The sequence below is a fragment of the Gopherus evgoodei genome, chromosome 2 (genome assembly GCF_007399415.2).
Source record: "Gopherus evgoodei ecotype Sinaloan lineage chromosome 2, rGopEvg1_v1.p, whole genome shotgun sequence".
Lineage (NCBI taxonomy): Eukaryota > Metazoa > Chordata > Testudines > Testudinidae > Gopherus > Gopherus evgoodei.
In genome coordinates, this window is record NC_044323.1 from 239,050,446 (window position 1) to 239,072,505 (window position 22,060).

At 40.1% G+C, this 22,060-nt stretch overlaps 1 protein-coding gene across 1 annotated transcript in view; it reads left to right on the forward strand.

The window, feature by feature from the left end:
- Nucleotides 1–295: 295 nt before the first annotated feature.
- The window catches only part of KCNB2 (potassium voltage-gated channel subfamily B member 2), a 279,532-nt gene continuing 257,767 nt past the window's right edge, over nucleotides 296–22,060 (forward strand). Inside the window, exons 1-3 of the mRNA XM_030553266.1 lie at nucleotides 296–749; nucleotides 16,872–16,967; nucleotides 19,344–20,028. Of these exons, the coding sequence (XP_030409126.1) occupies nucleotides 19,450–20,028 (579 nt within the window). The 5' untranslated portion in view covers nucleotides 296–749; nucleotides 16,872–16,967; nucleotides 19,344–19,449. The remainder of the gene's footprint in view (nucleotides 750–16,871; nucleotides 16,968–19,343; nucleotides 20,029–22,060) is intronic.

A 22,060-nucleotide genomic window follows, 5' to 3' on the forward strand; every position in this document is an offset into this window, starting at 1 on the left:
GTGGGAGGGGGTGTGCATGTGGGTGTATGTGTCCCTTGGTTAAAGGAGGGAGCTCTATACAAGTGTGCCCACCCAGGCGAAGTGGAGTGAGTGAGGCAGTGTCCATGTGTTATGGCTGGGAGAAGGCTGTGTGCGCGCGCGTTTCTTCTCTGGGTGTGTGTATGCCTGCACCCTAGCTAGGAGCAGAGAGGGTGTGCACGGGTGTACACCCTGGCTAAGGGGAATGGAGCTCCTCAAGTGTGCAGTCCGTGTGTGTGCTCACAGTATGTGCCTGCGTGTGCCTCTGATTGTCTCCACAGCTCACTCCATGCTGTGCCCGCTGCTGTTCCCTTTACACAGCGCACACATCCGCAGACACACACCAACACCCACCACCAGCAGCAGTCACAACATCACATGCAACCAGAGGGAGATTACACTGGGGCGAGAGGAGCTTTTCCTTTTTTTCTCAGCCTGCAAGCCTAGCCGCTCGCTGCACTGATTTTTGGAGGATGGCTTTCCCTTTTTTTGTCCTCCCTCGGCCCCCTCCGCCCCGGGGGGGATGGTGATTTGGCGGAGTCAGGAATACAGAGCAAAAATCAGCATCAGAAAAGAAGCCACCAAAACAAACCTCTCCTCTGTACGCGGGGTTGTCAACAGAGCACTTGCAAAGGAAATCGGAGACCAGCCTCTGGAAGAAAGAGGGAATCCCTGAGCCTTTTGTGGTTCTCCAGCCCGTGTTTATGCTGAACGTGGTGTGTTTGAATAAGGTAAGCGGAGGGGCATTTCTCATCTACTGTGGAGTCTTTCTTAAGAATGAATCACCACTGCTTCTTACGCTGATATTAGTTGCAAAGAAGATGGAAACTGCCATATGGCTCCAAGTGGACTTAGAGTGCCCAGATCTGACTTAAGATATTATTTATAAGTAAGGTAGCTGGGAGCTTTCTCCTTTAATGCACATGCAAAAGTGCAACATGCAGAAATGCTTCTCGGGGAACTGTAAAGCGATGCTGTTTCCATGCACAGAACTGTTTTTAGACAGGAACCTGGTAGGTTCCGTTTTTCATAAATATGATTCCGCTGTTGTGGATGGGGTTCAATGATTCTCATGTAGCATATACATGAAAAATTGTGCCTTCTATTTTTATTCCTTCAAAGCTCTTAGAGGAAGAATAACATTCTGTAGTTTTCTACTTCCTGCCTTTGATGAAATATAAAGATAAATGCTCACCTCTTGTTTCTGGTGCACTATACTGATGATGGGGACCTGATGAAATAAAACCTTACATCTCTCAAAAGATATCTATTATTGTACTTTGCCCATGTACCTAGTGACTTAAAGATCTTCCTTATCAAAGTAGTGAAACTATTAAATATACCCACACTGGTATAGTATGCAGCATACTGTAATTTTATATAGATTTATATACAATACTGTGTTTAGAAATGTGTGTATTTATAAATGTGAGTATGCTGCATGTTTTATACATAACCCAATCAATATATTTTATTTATAGCAATATTTGAATGCATGGGTACATAAAGCTATGTTTATAGCCTATGTATGTACTGTCCATATTTATAGTAGCTCTTGGACTTCATTCAGATCAAGTTGCATAATGATTAAGATATAAATAAACAGTATATTTACAGTTTCTGGGACATTTTAATTCATTGCTGATGAGACTGACTCCAGTTCCCACATCAGTGCTAAAATCACGTTTCACTTTTTATATATATAAAGCGGTGTGTTGATACTGTCAGGTGTAAGAGATCTCCCTTAGCAAATAAATAGTTATCAAGACCTTGTGACTAAGAGGACACCTAATAGAAAGATTTCAGTCAATAATCCTGGCCTTAGTACTGAAGAGCTGCCAGGGTTGGTTTAGATGAGGAAGAATAGCAGCAAAGCTGGACAGGCTTGGGGATGGTGGAAACCTGCTTGGTGAGGAAGCTTTGTTTTAAAACCTCACAGAGTTCTCCAAGTTTACCCACCTGGTGTGTTTGAAGGAAGCTTCAACCAGTTCAGTGGAGAAATAGAATCAAGCTCTTGAGGCTGAGCAGGAGCTGACAAAAGCTACACATGAAATCAAGAAGTAGGGCCTGATCCTACTGCCATCTGAGTTTTGCCAGAAGAGCTTAGTGGCCGTGGATCACTCAGTTAATGGTGACTGTGAGATTGTGGGCTGTATGATCACCCTTATATTTGGTATTAATGGTCTGGTGAGCTTTGTCAGAAAGGTAAGGTACAGTGCAAAAAAAATTTGTACACAATTTGTGTTGCCGACTTCTCCGTGTCCTTTCAGACACTTATACACCCAGTCCCCTTTCCCAGTTTATCCTGTACTTTCAGCTGCCCCAACTTGTTTTTAAAGGATACTTCAACATGCTGTTTTCAAACCATTGTGTGCTCAAACTGCACTGCCCTCCTCCTTTCTCTATCAGACACTCTATTGATGTGCTGCACTGGTCTCAAGTTAGCCTCAGTCATAAGTATACAACACACTAATATGAAAATGTCTTCAGGATCAAGATCAGGAGGAAATTATGTTCTAAATGGTACTTTATTTTGTTCTGATCATTTCTACTGGATTCAGCATTTTGAAATTTCCTGTTGGCTTGATGGTGGAATTTCCTATGCATTTATTTATGTTCACACTTTTTTTTTTCTGGCAAATTTAATTGGCACACATCTGGCTTGTCATTTAGGGACAAGCTAAGGAGAAAAAGAGCATGGAGGTAAAACCATAGAGGAGCTTCCTGCCAGAGTTGAAACTCAACAGTGCTTAATTTGTAATGAAAGGATGCCGGGGCTCAAGAATGATTTACTTTCATAATTGATTTGGCAAGCCCAGAGGTGCCGGGGTTATCAACTGCCAAGCCTAGAGTTGCTGGTGCTGAGTCCAGCAAGTCCTCACACAAATGAAGCACTGAAACTCAAACAAATAGTTTGCAGATGGTGTTCCTATTCCTTTTCAAAAGAAAAATCTCAATTTTCCAAGTTCTTTGACAAATAACAGCTTATTCTTGGGGCACTAATTATTTTTAAAGCTGTGTATCTGAGGGCATCCCATCCAATGTTCTAGTTCATATTTTGTTCTTTTAGAAACTATATACTGAAGAGGACTATATAGTCTCAGTTCTGCATGATTTATATGAAAACAGTCAGCTACATTAATGATATTTTGAAAAGTGGTTAGTGATTTTAGATGCCACCATTTTTGGGGGGGTGGTGGTGGTCCAACTCAAGACACCTTCAAAGGAGCCTGTTTTTCAGTAAGTGCAGATATTCTCAAGAATCTGGACAGAGAATGAGTTAACTCAAGTTAGGGACTCAAACATTGGGGCACTTAAAAATCACTAGTTTTGTGTAAAAGTTGGCCAGACAGTACACACATGCCAATTCAAAGTATGAATTTTTAAACTTTCGTGGGTCATTTTTAGTAAAGATTTCTGGTTTTGCTTTATAAACTTTTATCTAGCAACAATATGCATATGGCTCTTAAGAATTCTGGGTGATGTCTATCTACTGGATTCTTTGTATGCTTATAATAATTCACTAGGATATATTTTGGCAACAAGGCTTTCTAATTTTTAGACACCTGAACATGACCAACTCAGACAAACTTTACAAATGAACTGTTTTTACCCTCTATATCTGCAGCATTATTGCTGTTACCAGAACATTGGCATCATGAGAGAAAATGTATGGTTTCTTATAGGAAACTCTCATTTTTATTTCTAGTGCATGGCTTGGATGGTGGTACACCTCTACCTCGATATAACACTGTCCTTGGGAGCCAAAAAATCTTACTGCGTTATATCGAGCTTGCTTTGATCCCCTGGAGCTCTGATTTACCGCATTATATCTGAATTCGTGTTATATCGGTTTGCGTTATATCGAGGTAGAGGTGTACTGGAAACTTTATTTGTTGGATTTTTCACTAAATGTGTGGAATATCTTTTACCTATCACACTACAGTAGGTAGAACCAATGTCCACTTTCTGACTGCAACTTTTATCTACAAATCAATATAACTCTTCAATTTTAAATCACATAACTTAAGCTCTTTTCATGTCTAGAATAGTTTCTCCCTCCCCCCCAAAAAAATAGTCGATGCACCATTGCTTGGGACATTCAAAACTATGCTTACAAAATCACACAATTTTACAACAGAAAACAAACCTGGTTTGAGTGGAAGGTAGATGACCTAATAAGTCTGTCTCTAAGTTCATGATTCTATAACAGCATGGAAAGAATCTGTTTTGTTTTTTTGCTCATTGTACATTTTCAGATAGCATCCCTTTTATTGTCTGCTGTAGCAAAGAGATTTTTATTTTATCTTGCTATTTAGCATAACAATTGTTAATTTTTACTCAGATTTCATTTAAAAATTATTAAAATAAATAGCTAAATTGAACAAGAAGATTTTCATTTAATAGAAATTTGTCATTGTCTTCTCATCTAGTTTGATTTTATGTTAGAATATAATTGTAATTTCCTGCCCACGTAAACCCTCAGTCAGAATATCTAAAATGTGTTAAGATTATACTGGCCATATTCCCCTTTATGGGTGGAGAGACGAGGAAGGCCATTCTATTTTCTCCTGATATTGAACTTGAGAACTACTGTACGAACTATAGTCTAGGTGCAAGTCAGACACACATATGTGAACTTGCTAACTGCCAGCCATGCAAAATTAGTGTAAACTGAGGACTTGTGGTTGTTACCTTAAAGTACAATCAATAAAAATAGGGTAATTTTGAAATATATTTAGTACAAGTATTATTTTGAAAACTTAAAATAATTCTTACTCATTTATGATGACCACACCCAAGAACAGCCAGCAAATACCTAATGGAAAAGACTTGGTGTGATAAAAGCTTGGGGTTTTTTTTTACTGAAGAAATCTACTCTTAACCATAATGACAAGTAAAGCTGAGTGTTTGTCTGGTTTCCATATGGCCCCATTCATCCTTTGACAGCTCTTCAGGGTCTGTGAATGAAATTACATAGACAGAAGTGAGGAGAACAAGGACCAATATCTTTTCAAACACACTTATGAGTTGCATGGAGAATATATTTCAGGCAGGGCATAATGAAGTATATAGTGTTTAGTGACCGCCAGCCGTATCCAGCAGCCATAGTTTTTATAGAGAATAACGGCAACCAAGTTTTAGTTCCCATAATATAGTGAAAGCAAGACCTTGGTATACTGTGACATTGTAGAAGTTTATGCATGCTGCCACTGTACTGTGTGTTAGTTCCTTAGGAAATAAAATGTCAGCCTTTTAGGTAAGAAAACGTGGCCAGGAAACAGAAAGTAAAGTCTAAGGAAAAGTAATAGTGCGAAATCCTAAAATGCAACATCCATTGACAACACCAAGAATGAGTTTATCCCATTGATTATGTAACAAGTTAACAAATAGAAATCAAATACTATCATTTTATTTCTAGGCAATACAATACAAAATAAACTTGCCTAGGAGTTTTAATAAAAATTATCTCAAAACAGTTCATAGCATTTTTTTTATTAAGGAGTAGCTCATTCAATATGAACCTGGTAAAAAATAAGGCTTATTTTCAATTTGCAAAGAAAGTGTTGATGAAGAAATTAACAGATGCACCAGCAGCAGAAAATGAGAAAATAATTAGGTTGGTTCTACAGAGAATTCAGTTACGCATTTTGATTTTTAAAACTTGGGTCGTTGGTGAGTTTGATGGCCTCAATCTAATTGGATGAAGTCCCACAACATGAACCTTATTGTCTGTTATCATATACTTAATATGGATGCAAAGATAGCTCATGCAAGGATACCAATATCATAGAGAGATGCTAGGACATCTTGAGCAGAAAATGTACCCAACCTGCAATCATTTTGCTACAGCTGGAACAATTGCACTGATATAAGCAATTGATACTTAAAACAAACAGACTTAAAACAGAGAACTGCAATAATTAGTCTTGAAATTAAAAATACATGAATGACAGTATCTAATGTACTCATTGCCTTGCCTTCATTGCCAGCCTTCATTGCCAAGGTTAGTAGCCCAAAAAAAAGATTTACCTTGACATTGGTGCCATCTAGAAGGTCCCAGCTTCCAGATTATTTCCATCTAGCTCTTTCCCCAGACTGATCATTGCTTATGCTAATTGGATAGTCTTGTGCTACAATTGTATTCTGGCCAAAATTGTCAAGCCTGGGTGCAAATTCTCGTTTAAGTGAATGCTTAAATGCCAAGTTTTCAGAGATGCTGACTGCCACTGAAGTAAATGCGTGGTGTGGATGTATAGCACTTCTGTAAATTGGGTCATTATTCAGTAGGCCTAGATATGGATTTATATGCTTAACTTTAGTGATGCAAGTTTTAAAATGTTGACGTCTCTATACAGGACTTCATTTAAGGGGGCTTTACAGTTTTATTAAATATGTTTTGGTTTGATACATAGAAAATGTTTTAGTGCATTAACTCATTTACAATGTCAACCTTAAAAGGACTTTCCTTTTAACATGTATTTATTTCAAAATGCGTTATAACAATGATATTGCATAGGGCTGTGCATATATGTCCATATTTGTTTTGGATTCCTAGGCCAACTTTTAGATCTCCATATGAATAATTCAGATATCAGCCTTCCACAAGCCTTACACCTGCCTTTCCAAAACTCATACAAGACCCAGTTCTGGTAGGACTTAGTAAAATACAAAACAAATTTAAAAACTTCCCATGTTAGACTACAGTTCCCAGGAAGAAGTGCTCTCCTGCCAGCTACCAAAGCGAATGATAGCCTGGATGTAGCACAGCTGAAGACGGCAAGGGAGGATCTGGGGCAGTTAGCAGGATATGATGGAAGTCTTGTAGGTCCACTTTTTTGAGGGTATCCAAAAGAGAATTTGGGGCACCTGGAAGTTCAAGTTGTTGGCTATTCCAGATTCAAGCTGGGGCATGGAAAGCCCCTGCTGATATTTGTTTGTTTAATTTTTAGTGATCAAGGCTCTCCCATGATGAGACTTTGCTGCTGAGGCCTTTTGTAGATTTCTAACTATGTACAAAGGCACTCGTTAAAACTGAGGCTTACAGATATTGACTTGCCCAGGGAAGTCTTTGGCAGAGCCATAAATTGAACTCTGATCTCCCAGATCAATTCCTTACAAACAAGACAATCTTTCCTCTGAATTTCAATTTACTGTCATTTTGGGATGCTCTGATTCCATGGTTAATTCCATCAATAAATTCAAGTTCTGATCTCAGATTCAGATAAGTGACTTGGATTCATGGTTATGGTTTTAGATTTGCTTTTATTCAAAGATTAATACAAATCAGATAATCAGCTTTAATAATTTGCTTCCACTGCTTTGTAATCTCACAGAAAAATGCTTAGTTCCTTATTTTTTCAGTTTGTTGGTGGCAGCGATAATTGTTAAGAAGCAGGGAAAGAGGGAGATTTATGAAGATAGTGTCTTCAAAAGGGTGCCACTGTTTTAGGCCTACCAATCTTGACAGCATCTCATGGAAGGAAAGTGCTGAATTAAAAATATCTCCCACAGTTTCAAAGTGTTGTGATGACATTATGAAAACCCCAGTCAAACAGTAAATACAAAAATGGAATCTAATTCATTATTAATTCTTATCAGAGTTTTCTGAGACTTCACTCAAAACCAAGGCCCTGTAGTGCTAGCTGCAGTACAAATATATAGTAAATCCCTACTCTGAGGATCTCAGATTATCAAATATTCAGTTCTGGATATATGAAAATAAAAAAAATTACCCACAATTCAGCTCTGTTTCCCTGTGACAATTGACCCACACCAAGATTTCCAGAACAGGATGAATATGCAAGGAAAGATACCACAATGTTTTCAGCAATTCAATAGTAAGTCAGCCCTTAACAACAGAACGCAAAAGTGAATAGAAAAATAGAGCCTCTGTGGAGAACTAGGACCCAAAACACACTAACATGCTAACATGTTTGTGTTAGATTAGATGAAATGGAAATGTATTTTATAAAATTAGCAGGAATATGTTGGAATTGATTTTGCTAGGATCAGATAGCCAGCTAGTTGTCAAAAGCACAAACAATGAAGTATTAATAATGAGGAATGACAGAGTACCAGAGTTAGCCTGCAATAAAATATCATTGTATATCTTTGCAAGGCTTGACTCAATGTGGTGACAGTATCTGAAGCCAGATGACAGTATATCAGATAAACTAAAAACCCAAAGGTGGCACTAGAGCTGCTTGCCACAGCCTCTACCAGCATTTTTACTACAGTACAAGAAATGAGCCAGAGGCCTGAAAAATCATAAAGAGCTGCGATAAAATATTTTCAGGCTGTGTGTGAGTGTGTGTGTGTGAGAGAGAGAAGGTAGGGATGAAGTAGCTTACAGTATTTTTCAGTTGTGGCAGGTACTTGATGAGAAGTCATGACATTTCCATCACCTTTATGGTAGTAGTTGAATATTCCAGGGAATCAAAAAACATCCCAAGTGGTTTAGTTTAGTGTCCAAGCTACAGTTGAGTGTCATTGTAGTGTCACACCAGGCACAGAAGCTAAAAGCTGATAACATTTCTCCTATTTTCACACAATTACAATGGAACACCTGAATGTGGGAAAATAAACTAGGCAAACAAAGCTCAAGCTTATTTAAAGTTCTCCAGGTCAACTACACTTGAGCCTAGGGCTGACCTACCAATCGTTATTGGAGTTAAAATCCAATAAATAATTACAAGTGCTGTTGGGGGTTCAGAAAACTTAAATAAGCCAAAACATTCAACGACTTGTAGTTACCAGATTTTGTGAACATTTTACCAATTACCTCTGTCTTTTGCTGTCTTCAGTCTGCTTAACTATCTAATTCTGTCCAGCCTGGTTTGTCTGTCTGAGTCTTACAAAAATAAAATAATATATTAAGTGCTACTCATTGGGTAAGTTCAGCTCATCATCCATCCTCAACCTGACGAGAACAAGGAACTTATCAAACTGACTTAGGTGCTTGGACATGCTTGTTTATAGACGTTCCAAACCCCTGTAAAGTGTTCCCTACATACAGCTGCATACAGTCATAAACCTGGTCTGCAAGATCTTGGACAACTATTTTATTTTTCAAACCTGAGAAATATTTTTAATAATTTAATAAATGTATGGGTATCAAAGTTTAATTATTTTTCTTAAGTTTTCACATTTCTCTCTATCTGTTTGTTTGTGCAAGTGTCTGTGTTTTATGTGTGGAGCCTGTGGCACTGACTTTAGTTAAGGTTGCCCAACACTTTCCATTATTGGATCTCTTTTGGTTGCTTATAATTTTGTTGGTTTGGACTGGAATTTTCCATGGTGGATGTCAGGTTGATTTTTTTAAGTTTCAGTTAAAAGAGTTCAGCAACTTCAGAGATGAAATTCATTGCACCTCCATGATTTGGACAAGGAACTTGAAATGTGGAGGGCCAGCTTCATATCAGGGATTTGCCTTTTGCTGTTCTCATGAAACTATGCCCAAAATATCTTAGTTATATTCCTCTGAAGAATCTCAGTTTGCACAAGCTCAGTAGAAGTTTGTTAGTTTGTACTAAACAGAATCAATCCATTGGCTGAGCAGATATAACAGGGTAGGGGGATGCTGAGGCAATATTATCTACAAGTTCGTTACACTCCCCTTCTTTCTGTACCTGTACTTAGAGGCCAGGTACATAACTCTCTTTTCAGAGTTAAACCTCCGGATTATTGTATGAAAATTTTCCTGTTCCTACACTGGGACTATGATAAATTGGGGCTCTGTCTGTACAACTTATTGTGATGTTGTCATATGAAAAACTGCTGTATCATGAACACCTGTACATATGTGGATCCACCATTGCTCACAGGTCTTGTAGCAGCTTCGCACCAGAAAGGTACAAATAGAAGCTGTTTAGGACTTTAACAACTCAAACATCTGGGAACAAAGAGTTAGCTGGATCCCTAGAAATCCAATTTTAGCTGAACCCCTTCTCCCCCCAAAAGGAGAGGAGAAGGTAGATACAGTAGAAACTTACCAGGATAGAACAAAAGAGGAGTGGGGTGTGGGAGGGGGGAGGAAGAGGAAAGTGGGACTAGAGAGAGCAAGGTGGGAGGGAGAGATCACCCATCATGTAGTAGCCTCATGGGATAAGGGGACCTGCATGCTTTCCTGAGTCCAAATGGCCCCAAGGACTCTGGACAACCCAAGGGTCTTGGACCCCAGCCAAAAGAATGCCATGAGAGAGGGGCATGCATTGAACATTTATTGTCTTGTATAATCTGTACTCTCCTGTGCTTTGTATGATTAAGTAAATGTGGAGACTCTGAGCAAGTGGCTCTCTCTCTGTGTTAACTGCTCATAACTGTTGCATGCCCCTGAGAGTTACACTGTAAACCAGAAGTTTCACACCTTTTGGGCAGAGTTCTGGGACAGGGGTGTGTTTAAGTAACTGAGGTACCTTGGGGATCAGCACCAGTCCTGGAGGCCTAGGACAGTTGGGCTGAGGAGAAAGGGTAACAGACTGAGTGTCAGTGCCCAGGAAATGTTCCAGAGAGTCGAAAGGAGGAACCCGTACTTCAGTCTGTTGAAGCTTAGCACACCCCAGGACATCAGAGTACAGCAGCTTGGATTCCCCTCATGGCTGTCTTAGTGGAAGGCCAAGAGGGGGTGACAAAAAGTCAACATCTTAAATTTTTGTGAACCGAACAAAGTCAGAACAGTTTTGGTTTGATACTGACCTTTTACATTTTTTTTTACTATACATCACCCTAAATTTCAAAACAAAAATCTTGTTTTGACCCAAAACCAGAACTTTTTGTTTGAAAAATGCTGAAATAAGACATCTCTACAGTTTCAAAACACCTTTTTTCAAACAATTTTCAGAACCTGAAATTTGTTGGAATGACTCTTTTCCACAAACAGTTTTGGTTTTGACAAACTGGCTTTTTCCAATGGAAAAAAATGTTTTGTCAAAAAAATCCCAGCCTGCTCTACTTAATAGTTGCCCGTCCACCTCAAAGAGAGAGCACCATATACTTTCTTAGAGAAACCACCTTTGAGGGGGCATAGAAAGCAATGTAAGAAGTGTAAAACATTCTAAATACTATACGGAATATGAATAACTTTTCAACAAAGACCATTAGATGTAAAATCTACTATCTGTTTCTCATACAGACCTCCCCACTTTGTTGCCCTTACATATATTTAAATATATGGTTTCAACAAAACCTTTTGTACTCTTTAGAACACACACATAAACACATTCCCATCTGATATTTTTTCAGAGATGATTCATCAGTCTTATAGTGTGGCCTTCATATGCAATGTGTCACCTGATTTATCAGTCTTTGTAGTGTGGCCTTCATATGCAGTGTGTATCACCTGGACTCGTCACAGCTTGAGAAGAAAGGCAGCATCTCATTCAGAAGCCTTTCAGCAAACAAACAGTCTGAGGTCTCCATAGCTAGCAACATTCCTGCTCTTGGGTTAATGGTTGATTGGTCCTCACTTGCTGGTGAAACCATAGCCTCTGTCCAAAGTGGTACAGGTATGGGGACTCAGCCCACACAGCAGACACATCTCTTGGTCCTGTGTGGACCACCAGCTGAACCCACAGGGCTGTCCGTCTTTAACTCATCTATTTATAACTTTTCCTCCCTGAGCTCTGATTGGCTCAGCTCTCAACTAGTGACTGTGCATGGGACTGCAAGTCTCCTTTCTCACAACGAAACCTTCCTTCACTGTTTCAGAAACAGCTACTGAGTGTGTCTAGTAACTGCAACACCCTACTTCCGGATGTTTCGGGGCCCGGTAGTTGAGTTGCTTTGCCCTGCATATGTGCAGAGTTAAGAGTATTCCAACTAAAACCCATGTCTCCTCCACACTGTTTCTCTCTCTTTCTCTGGGCTAAACAAAGTCAAATGCTGCAGTATAAAGCATGTGGGTTACACAAATACGTCTGTTAGTCTATATGGTGCCACAGGACTCTTTGTCACTGAGTTACACAAGACTTTCCCTGAATTGCTCCTTCTGGTAGCCGGGAACTGCTGTGGCACCAGGGCTGAGAGAAGGGAGATAGTCTCTCCTGAGTTCTCAGTGCTCTTCTTCCTAGTGTCCATGCATTGTGTGGAGGAGGAGGAAGCTGCTTGACGAGATTGCAGAGGGGTGAGAAATGGAGGGTTTGCAGGAGCTAGAGCAGAGGTGGGAAAACTATGGCCTGCAGGCCACATCCAGCCTGTGGGACTGTCCTGCCTGGCCCTTGAGATCCCGGCTGGGGAGGCTAGCCCCCGGCCCCTCCCCTGCAGTATCAGCTCCCTGGGGCTGTGAGCTCCTGCCGGGCAGCACGGCTGTGAGAGCTGCAGATGTAGAGGGGCAGTCAGGGGACAAGGAACGGGGGGGTTGGATAGGTCAGGAGTTCTGAGGGGGGCAGTCAGGAGGTGGGAAGTGGGGTGAGAAGTGGGAGAGGGCATATGGGGGGTGGGGGCCAGGCTCTGGGGAGGCACAGCCTTCCCTACCCAGCCCTCAATACAGTTTTGGAACCCCGATGTGGCCCTCAGGCCAAAAAATTTGCCCATCCCTCAGCTAGAGGGAAGGTAGGGGAAGAGATGTGGGAGGCAGCTGGAGGTTGCATAGGTGCAGAAGAGGAAGGGAGGGAGGGATGAGCCAGAGAGTAGTGGGATTGATCAGAGCAGAGGCAAATAGGGGCTATAAGTAGAGTGGAGAGAGCTGGGCTAGGAGCTGGATAGCAGTGGGGGACAGGGACAGAGACAGGCTTGGGGCACAGAAGCAAAAGGGACTCTAACCAATAGACAATGCTTCACTCCAGAAATTGGAATTGAACCCTGTGTCTCCTCTGCTGTGAGCAAACAGCTGTGAATCCCACTGCAATGTGCATGTTTCTTTCCCTTCTAGTGGCTTTTCCATGTAGAGGATAGTGGCCTACTATTGCTGTCACTTACTCTGTTAGAGATGTGTAGTGTGGGTATAGAGGTCTGAATCCTGCTCCTGACCACATTGAATCAGTATTGTTCCGCATGACAGAAATTCTTTTTGCTCAGTTTTGGTTTTTTTGGCTTTTAAATTAGGAAAATATATCTAAAAATGGAACATTCAGGTTACAAAGTCAGGCACTTAAAAGTTAGGAAATGCCAGAATTAATGTTGGCTGTGTGCTCTTAATTCATCCCCCTTCTGCATACGCAGATAATGACACAGCCTTCAGTTACACGATCATATGCTGCTTTATGCACCATCTCGGGCGGATGAACCAGAACTGTGTAGTGAAGGAGACTGTTGTCTGTAGGAGTCCCATTTGATTTGTTACAGAAGTTGAAAGGTGTGTATTGAATGAGGCCCGGAACTGCCAGAAGAGAATGGTGGTCTCATGGTTAAGGGAGTTGATCTGCTCTCTGGAGGAACTGGATTGATTTTGCTAGTGTTCCTGTGTGAAGCTAGCCACTCATGATTGCAACTCAGGTTGATTGGAGCTGTGCTTTGAACACATAAGCTAGGAAAGTACAATTTAGATGGGGCTACTATAAGGTGGGTGCATAACTGGCTGGATAACCGTACTCAGAGAGTAGTTGTTAATGGCTCCCAATCCTGCTGGAAAGGTATAACAAGTGGGGTTCCGCAGGGGTCTGTTTTGGGACCGGTTCTGTTCAATATCTTCATCAACGATTTAGATGTTGGCATAGAAAGTACGCTTATTAAGTTTGCGGACGATACCAAACTGGGAGGGATTGCAACTGCTCTGGAGGACAGGGTCAAAATTCAGAATGATCTGGACAAATTGGAGAAATGGTCTGAGGTAAACAGGATGAAGTTCAATAAAGATAAATGCAAAGTGCTCCACTTAGGAAGGAACAATCAGTTTCACACATACAGAATGGGAAGAGACTGTCTAGGAAGGAGTATGGCAGAAAGAGATCTAGGGGTCATAGTGGACCACAAGCTTAATATGAGTGAACAGTGTGATACTGTTGCAAAAAAGCAAACATGATTCTGGGATGCATTAACAGGGTGTTGTAAACAAGACACGAGAAGTCATTCTTCCGCTTTACTCTGCGCTGGTTAGGCCTCAACTGGAGTATTGTGTCCAGTTCTGGGCACCGCATTTCAAGAAAGATGTGGAGAAATTGGAGAGGGTCCAGAGAAGAGCAACAAGAATGATTAAAGGTCTTGAGAACATGACCTATGAAGGAAGGCTGAAGGAATTGGGTTTGTTTAGTTTGGAAAAGAGAAGACTGAGAGGGGACCTGATAGCAGTTTTCAGGTATCTAAAAGGGTTGTCATCAGGAGGAGGGAGAAAACTTGTTCACCTTAGCCTCCAATGATAGAACAAGAAGCAATGGGCTTAAACTGCAGCAAGGGAGATTTAGGTTGGACATTAGGAAAAAGTTCCTAACTGTCAGGGTAGTTAAACACTGGAATAGATTGCCTAGGGAAGTTGTGGAATCTCCATCGCTGGAGATATTTAAGAGTAGGTTAGATAAATGTCTATCAGGGATGGTCTAGACAGTATTTGGTCCTGCCATGAGGGCAGGGGACTGGACTAGATGACCTCTCGAGGTCCCTTCCAGTCCTAGAGTCTGAGTCTATGAGTCTGAGTCTGAGTCTATATAAAGTGCTAAATAGTGCTACGTATTCTGAACAAACAGCCCTAATGATAAGTCTACACTGCAAACAAATCCCCTGCAGCAAGTCTCAGAGCCCTGGTCAGCTGACCTACTCCAGCTTGAGTGGAAATAGCTACACTGCTCTCTTTTGCCCTGTAGCACAAAATGTGTGAACCCAAGCTAATTGATCCAGTCTCTGAGACTCACTGCTGTGGGTTATTTTGTTTGTTTGTTGCAGTGTAGATGTACCCTCAGTGTCTCAAGTTGAGCATCTAAAGTTAGTGGATACTTTTGACCTTAACCTCTCTGGGCCCCTGCGTAAAATGGGGTAATACCACCCCCCCCCTCACATGGGGTGTTGTGAAAATACATTCACTGATGTTTGTAAAGCACTAGATAACTATAGTGAGAGGACCACAGAAACTATAGTGACAGGACCACAGAGAGGACCCATGAGGAAATTAATTTTATAGTTAGTACATGGTTTGAATGGTGTGTATTAAAAAATGCCAGGGACCAAACACTGAATGAGGAGATGAAAAGAAATATCAAATAACTACCCATTCACTAGATGAGGCAGGGCTTCTTTGGGAACCCCCCCCCCCCCAGTTCATGATTATGGAATTAAAAGCTGCAAGGGGGCTGAATGAAGGCTACACAGGCATTTCCCAACTTTTGAGTGAGTTTGCAATCTTAACATTGTTTGAATGTAGTGAAGTTGGGTTTTTTAACGTAATATATGTACACACATACATGCACACTATAAGGAAGGGAAATATATTCTATTGAAAGCTGCTTTTATTATATATTGTAGTTATTTTATTGTATCTTTTCTCTACTATTGCAATAGGATGCTAAGGATGTAATCACACTTCTTACTCTCAGGCCCAAGAGCAGTTTGTTGTAATTACACTGACCTATAAGACTCAAGCCAGTAAAGTAAATGCTAAAGAAAAATATTAAAATCCTTTTCAGGCTCTAAAATAATTTAAACTTGCAATATCCAAAGAGTTTGGTTGGAGGTAGCCAAGTTTATTTAAAGCTATTTAAAGAATTTTAAAGGTAATCCTGATTGTGCACTTCTGTTTCCTAACTTATGCTTAAAGATTTGTAGTTATTTTGTATGTGTTTTATTATGTGGGCTATAAATGTGAAAATGTTACTCTCTAGAAGTGAAGACTATTGACTACATCTGTGTGATACAGCTGGAGATGCAAACACTCTTCTACCCTCTGTAAACAGTTTCACAGTAATAGAGATTTTTATAACGTTATCTAAAAACAACAAAAACAACAAAAAAGCATGAAGAGGCTTATGTAGCAGGCTGAAAATACTTTTTAAACATTCCTTAAAAGCTGTTACTTGCATGTGATGTGCAGCATGCAGTGTACAGCAATATAAAGAACACAAATTAGAAATGATGGTTTGATTTTTGAAGATGTTTTACTTTTCATCTTTTCACAGTGCTGCACATTGTGACATGGTATTATGTGCAATAGCAAAGCTGGAGTTTATTCTATAATATATCAGACCTATTCCTCTGAACACTGAAGTTAATAGGAGTTTTACTATTGACTTCACTGTGAGCAGAATCAAACCCATTGCTGCTATTTTAGAAATTCTTGATAAACATTTCCTGAAACTTGGAGATTCAACCAATAATTATGGTATCATAATAAAAAATGTTTTGTTTTGTCAGCTTTGGCCCAGTGCTGATGGCAGTATAATTTTTCATTGTTTAACAATGCCAAGGCACAGCTGTGCTGCACAAATAGTAAAACAAATTTGCTGTTGTTTTTCTTTTTTTAAAAAAGTAATTTTAACTCGAAAGCTAATAAGGGTCTGGTTAGCCTAACCATATTAGTTGGTTGACTGATTTCTAGTGAGTTTTACTTAAAGTTGCTAAAACTAGGAAGCACAGTTTAACAAAAATAAAGGAAAGGAGATGGCTACACAATTTCCCTAAGTTCTCTAGAATTTAATAGAGATTAAACCAATGGACTTCTATAGAAATGATTCTATAAACCTATGTATTGAATTTAATGAAAAATAACATAACCTCTCTAAGTTTTTTTTTTAATCTGTAGCAGGGATAAAGTTTTCTGTTAAATTCTATATGACAGTCTAAAAGATCTATGCAGAAGTTAACGTTGTCTATTAAGTTCTAAGGGATTTTTTCATAAGTGTTGAGATTGCTTTCTGCCGATGATAAATATTCATGTATATTATTGCAGTTGGTAAATATCTATTTATCTCCATTTCTGTGTTAAATAATAGATAAATACATCCTGGACCCCTGGACAAAACCTAAGTGAACAGGCCATGCACAGAGAATCTCTCCAGCGGTAGTTCAGTACAGAATCCTCTCTCAAGGTGAGGAACACCCGTTAGCTGCTTTTTGTTTGCTATGTGGAACTTGCATGAGTGGACTGCATAGTTCTGAGGACACAACTCTTACCCTTGCCAGTTCCAATACCCCATTTTAGTACTGTGCAGAGAGCCACCAGAGGGTGCAGATTACAGAGTGTAGAAGTCCCCCCTGTGCTGCATATCTGCAGCTGGTCCCCTTTGTGCTGCAGAATATTATCATGGTAGTTCTGCTACATTTAGGGCTGCAATGAGGTGAGTGAGAGGACAGGAGCTGGCCCAGTGGAAAAAAAGAGGGATGCACAGAGTGGAAACATCCAGCCTGAGGGCTTTGATTTGATATGACATTTATCTCCACAAGTGAAGTTATCAGGTGTCTTTTTCATGAATGAAGATAAATGTTATGGGCTTAAGCCCTCATGTAAATAGGCATTGAGCAGCTTTGGGCTGCCTCCTCAGTGCGTTTACTCTAGGAGATCAGTAGGGAGTTTCTTGTGCAGTGTGGAATGTGAAACGGCAGAATCCTTTTGACTTTTAAATGATTTCAGCTACTAAGATATTTGTTTTTGACAGTAGGACAGTAAGTTCTACACTTAGAATAAAATGTAATCTTGTGTGTCTTTTTATACATGCATACAAATATAAATACATGTTTTTATGAGGTGAAATATTAGCTGAAATGATGTAGACCCTTTCCTTTCCTTTCCCTGATATTGCTTGGCATTGAAGGCAGGCAGTTCCAGTGCATCACAGGATAGGGCCCAGACGTCTTGGAGTTCTTCTGCCTGCTGAAGGAAGAAAGGAAATCTTTAAAAAATATAAATATAATGAAATTTCTAGGGATTTTTTACTTTAGATTTTGTGTTGTAAACAGGATTAAATTCTTGTTCTTACATTTGTAATTAAACTGAAGTTATTTAGAATATAAGAATGGCTGTACTGAGTCAGAGCAAAGGTCCATTTAGTTCAGCATCCTGTCTTCTGACAGTGGCCAATGCCAGGCGCCCCAGAGGGAATGAACAGAAAAGGTAATCATCAAGTGATCCATCCCCTGTCACCCATTCCCTGCTTCTGGCAAACAGAGGCTATGGACACCATCACTGTCCAGTTCAGAAGACGAGTCAGGCTGCAGGTAGGAAGACAAGTCTGTTCTCCAGTGTTGGAAGACAAGGATAGCTCTCATCTTCCCTATAAGAGGTCTGTCAGTCTATCTGTCTTGTTCTTTTACGGAGCCTGTCTGTCTAGCCTTGGTTGACGGTTTTTTGTTTTTTGTTTTCCTTTTGGCCCCTTGACTAGTCAGCATATTATGTAAACATAGTGTCTGGTAAATGAGCAAGAGATCATAGGGAGAAAGATTCTTTGTGGGAGACTTGTACCAGATTATGTAGGGACTACTTGTTTGATATTTGTATTTCCAACTCGGAGCGAAGGGCAGCTGCACTTGTTGAAGGAATCTGCAGCTTTAGGCAATGAATGAAGATGAGCTTGAGGATTGTCAGAAACCTGAAGATGCTGGTTGCTGTAATTCGTTGGGAATCATGTTCCTGCAGCAACTTAACAGGTAGGCAAAGAGGGGGAGAAGAAGGGGTCTCTGAGAAGATAGAGAGTTATATATTTGCCTGCTGTTCCAATATGCAACCCAATATATTATGTAAATGGCTAGAACAGAGTCACATGATGATGTTCAGACATCTGTAAGCCAGTCAGTAGTTTCTAGCACTAGAAAACTTGACCAGTTATAATGGCAGTGGAGCTGAAATATTTTTAGTTACATGTCAAACCTTCTTGGTCAATGAGAAGATGCATGGCCATGACGTAATGTAATAAATCACATAATATCTAGAGCTGTGCAGAGAAAGGTATTTCCATTTCATGGAGGATTTTGATATTTTGAAATTTTGGCTTTGTTTCAATTCAGAGCAAAACCCCAGAATTTCAAAATGTTCTGCAACAAGGGAATGGAGCCACAGAACCCAGAGCAGTCTGCCTGGCAGAATACCCCAGAGCTGTGGACCCTGGAAGCTGGGACTCTTCAGTGAGTGAGGTGAGCTAGCAGGAAACCAGGCAGAAACCCTCCATCAGAACCATCTTGGCAAACTATTTTGATTTTAGATGAATTGGCAAATTCTCACAAAAATATTTCACTGGAATTTTTCTGACTATCTCTGAAAATACTCTTGGCATTCTCAACTATTGAAATTGAGGCATTGTTCCTACCACCAGAAAAAAGAGCTTCCCTTCTCAGTGAGCAACATTATTGCATTTGTCATTATATTCTGATGTATATATGAGAGTGTAGAAAGGGAGGTATATAGTCACATAAGAAAAACTCTGTGTGAATATGCGGTGTGTTGCAAGAGTCCATTTATTTTTCTTTTCTAGCTCCAGGAATGGGGAGACCTGTCTAAAGAGGATCCTACTTGAAAATTTGTATTCTCCAAGCTCATTCTGATAAAGACTTTGGCTTCACAGCTGCATCCATTTCAGAATGGCAGAGAAGGCTCCACCTGGGATGAACAGGAAGTCTTCAAGGTCCACCCTTTCCCTCCCACCAGAACCAGTGGAGATCATTCGGAGCAAAACTTGCTCAAGGAGAGTTAAAATAAATGTAGGTGGACTCAATCATGAAGTTCTATGGAGGACTTTGGACAGACTCCCAAGGACTCGATTAGGAAAGCTCAGAGACTGCAATACCCATGATTCTCTGCTGGAAGTGTGTGATGACTATAACCTGAATGAGAATGAATATTTCTTTGATCGACACCCAGGGGCTTTCACCTCCATTTTGAATTTCTACAGGACAGGGAAGCTACACATGATGGAAGAAATGTGTGCTCTCTCTTTCGGCCAAGAGCTTGATTTCTGGGGGATTGATGAAATATATTTAGAATCTTGCTGCCAGGCAAGGTATCATCAGAAGAAAGAACAAATGAATGAGGAACTGAGGAGAGAGGCAGAGACAATGCGTGAGAGAGAAGGGGAAGAGTTTGATAATACTTGTTGCCCAGAGAAAAGAAAGAAACTCTGGGACTTGCTAGAGAAACCCAACTCATCTGTGGCTGCAAAGGTAGGGTAAATGACATGCTTAATACCAAAGCACTAGAAAATTAAAAGTACATGACCTGTTTATCTGAAATGCATCAATAACTTTCACTAAAAATGTTTAATATAGAGAAAAACAAGGGTACATATGTTCATGTGAATACACCTGATTAAATGTCAGCTCCAAAGCCCATTGAAATCAATGGAAAACCTGCCATTGACTTCAGTAAGCTTTGAATCAGGCTGAAGCACTATAAATATAAACTATAAACCTTCAGAGTTGTTGTATATAAACACAAACACACATATGTAATGGTATACTGCATGTATGTCTAATCTTTCCCAATGAGTATAAGTATGAAACACTAGTAGCTTCCTTGCTTATAAAATCATTTTATTTGATTATAAAGAAATGTTTTCTACAACTTCAGAGTGTTCGTACTGTTTCCATTAAGGGCATTGTATAGGTTTAAAATGGCTGTCTCTCAATTCATTAATTAAGGACATCTAATAAGTGGCATAAGCTTGACGGTCGGGAGAGTGGTGCCAGCAGGTTGCTTTGTATCTGGCAAATATCAGAGCGATATTATCTCTGATAAAAAAACCTTTGAACCCCAGAATGAGTTCTGTATGAATATATAGAATATGCAGAGATAAGGAATCAGATTGTTTCATTAGATATGTCCCAATCCTCCTGGCTTTATCCAAGCAAAGTAGGCAAATGTACTCCTGATATCAAGGGGAAGTTTACCTGTGTTAAGAAGGCAGGACTGGACTGGAACGGCCAGATTCTGGTACTGTTACTTACAACAGAAAGCACTTGAGAAGTCCCATTTACTTCAGTGGGACTATTCATGGCATAAGGTACTACTCAATATGAGCAAGACCATCAAAATCTGGCCCTAAATTAGTGACACTTAAACTATCAAAGGTTTAGTACACACGTGTTGCTTAACTCTGGCTATGTTTTGCCCTCTCACTTGTGGAGTACTAGGGTGTCAGTCCTGTGTTAATAACTTTAAAATATGAAAGTTTATACAAATTTAAAGCATGGCAACATTTCCATGAATTGGTTAATAATTATTTCATAATAGTTAGACATTTTTAAAAAGCATATTATTTCTTGTTTTAATTTTTCACCATGGGCTGTATAATTGGATTGAGACTGGACAACATCTTCTTTAAAGAGTCAAGGCCTGGTGTATAAAGATTTGTAACTAGAGTAAACAGCTGACAGTGAAAAACGAGGGTGTTTTAAAGAATGTTTTAGAAAATACATGCAAATGGATTTTCAACTTCTGAGAGTAGAGTATTCTGGGCCATATGTTCCTCTCCATTAGGAGAAACAGAGGGAAGCAAATGGGCATAAGGTGTACCAAAAAAGTCTTGAGGAAACCATGTTACACAGTATGATCCAGTGGCATGGTATAGTGGTCATCAGGCTTCCTGCTGCACTTCTGTGATATAGCTGCTATGCAGCCTGCTGGACAGGGCTGAGTCAGTCCTGCAATGCTGCATACTTTCTTTGCAGTGTGGTTAAGTAAGCATGACCTCCGCCCAACCACCAGAAATATGAGTGCTTCTATAGAGGGGAGAGAGAATGGCGGCAAAGCAACAGAGCCAGCATTGTTGCCAGTGGTAGGGAGTGAGAGAGAGAGCGAAAGCCCCATGGAACCATATTAGATATGCACATGATGATGGAGGCTGTTGGGTTTGAACTCAGAGATCATTGGCTTACCTGTAGCTCCTCGGCCATGCCTGCTGCCAGAATAATTTTATACTGCTACCTTTTGCTTCCCAACAGCTGGACAGTTTTGAGAGGGGAAAAGGCATGAATGTTTTCTTGTAGGTTCTGCTCTGCGTTTTCTCATGTCAGAAAGGAGGCTATGACCCATAGTACTTAATACCATGAGTCATGCTACTGCCAGAATATACTGTAAACTAGAAAGCAAGACAATAATGCTGAGAGATATGGGAAAAATGAAACCCCAGGTCCTTTATTTAGTCTATTAGAGTGTGTTTTGTTTGGTTTTGCTCTTGATCGTTCTTTTACTTGG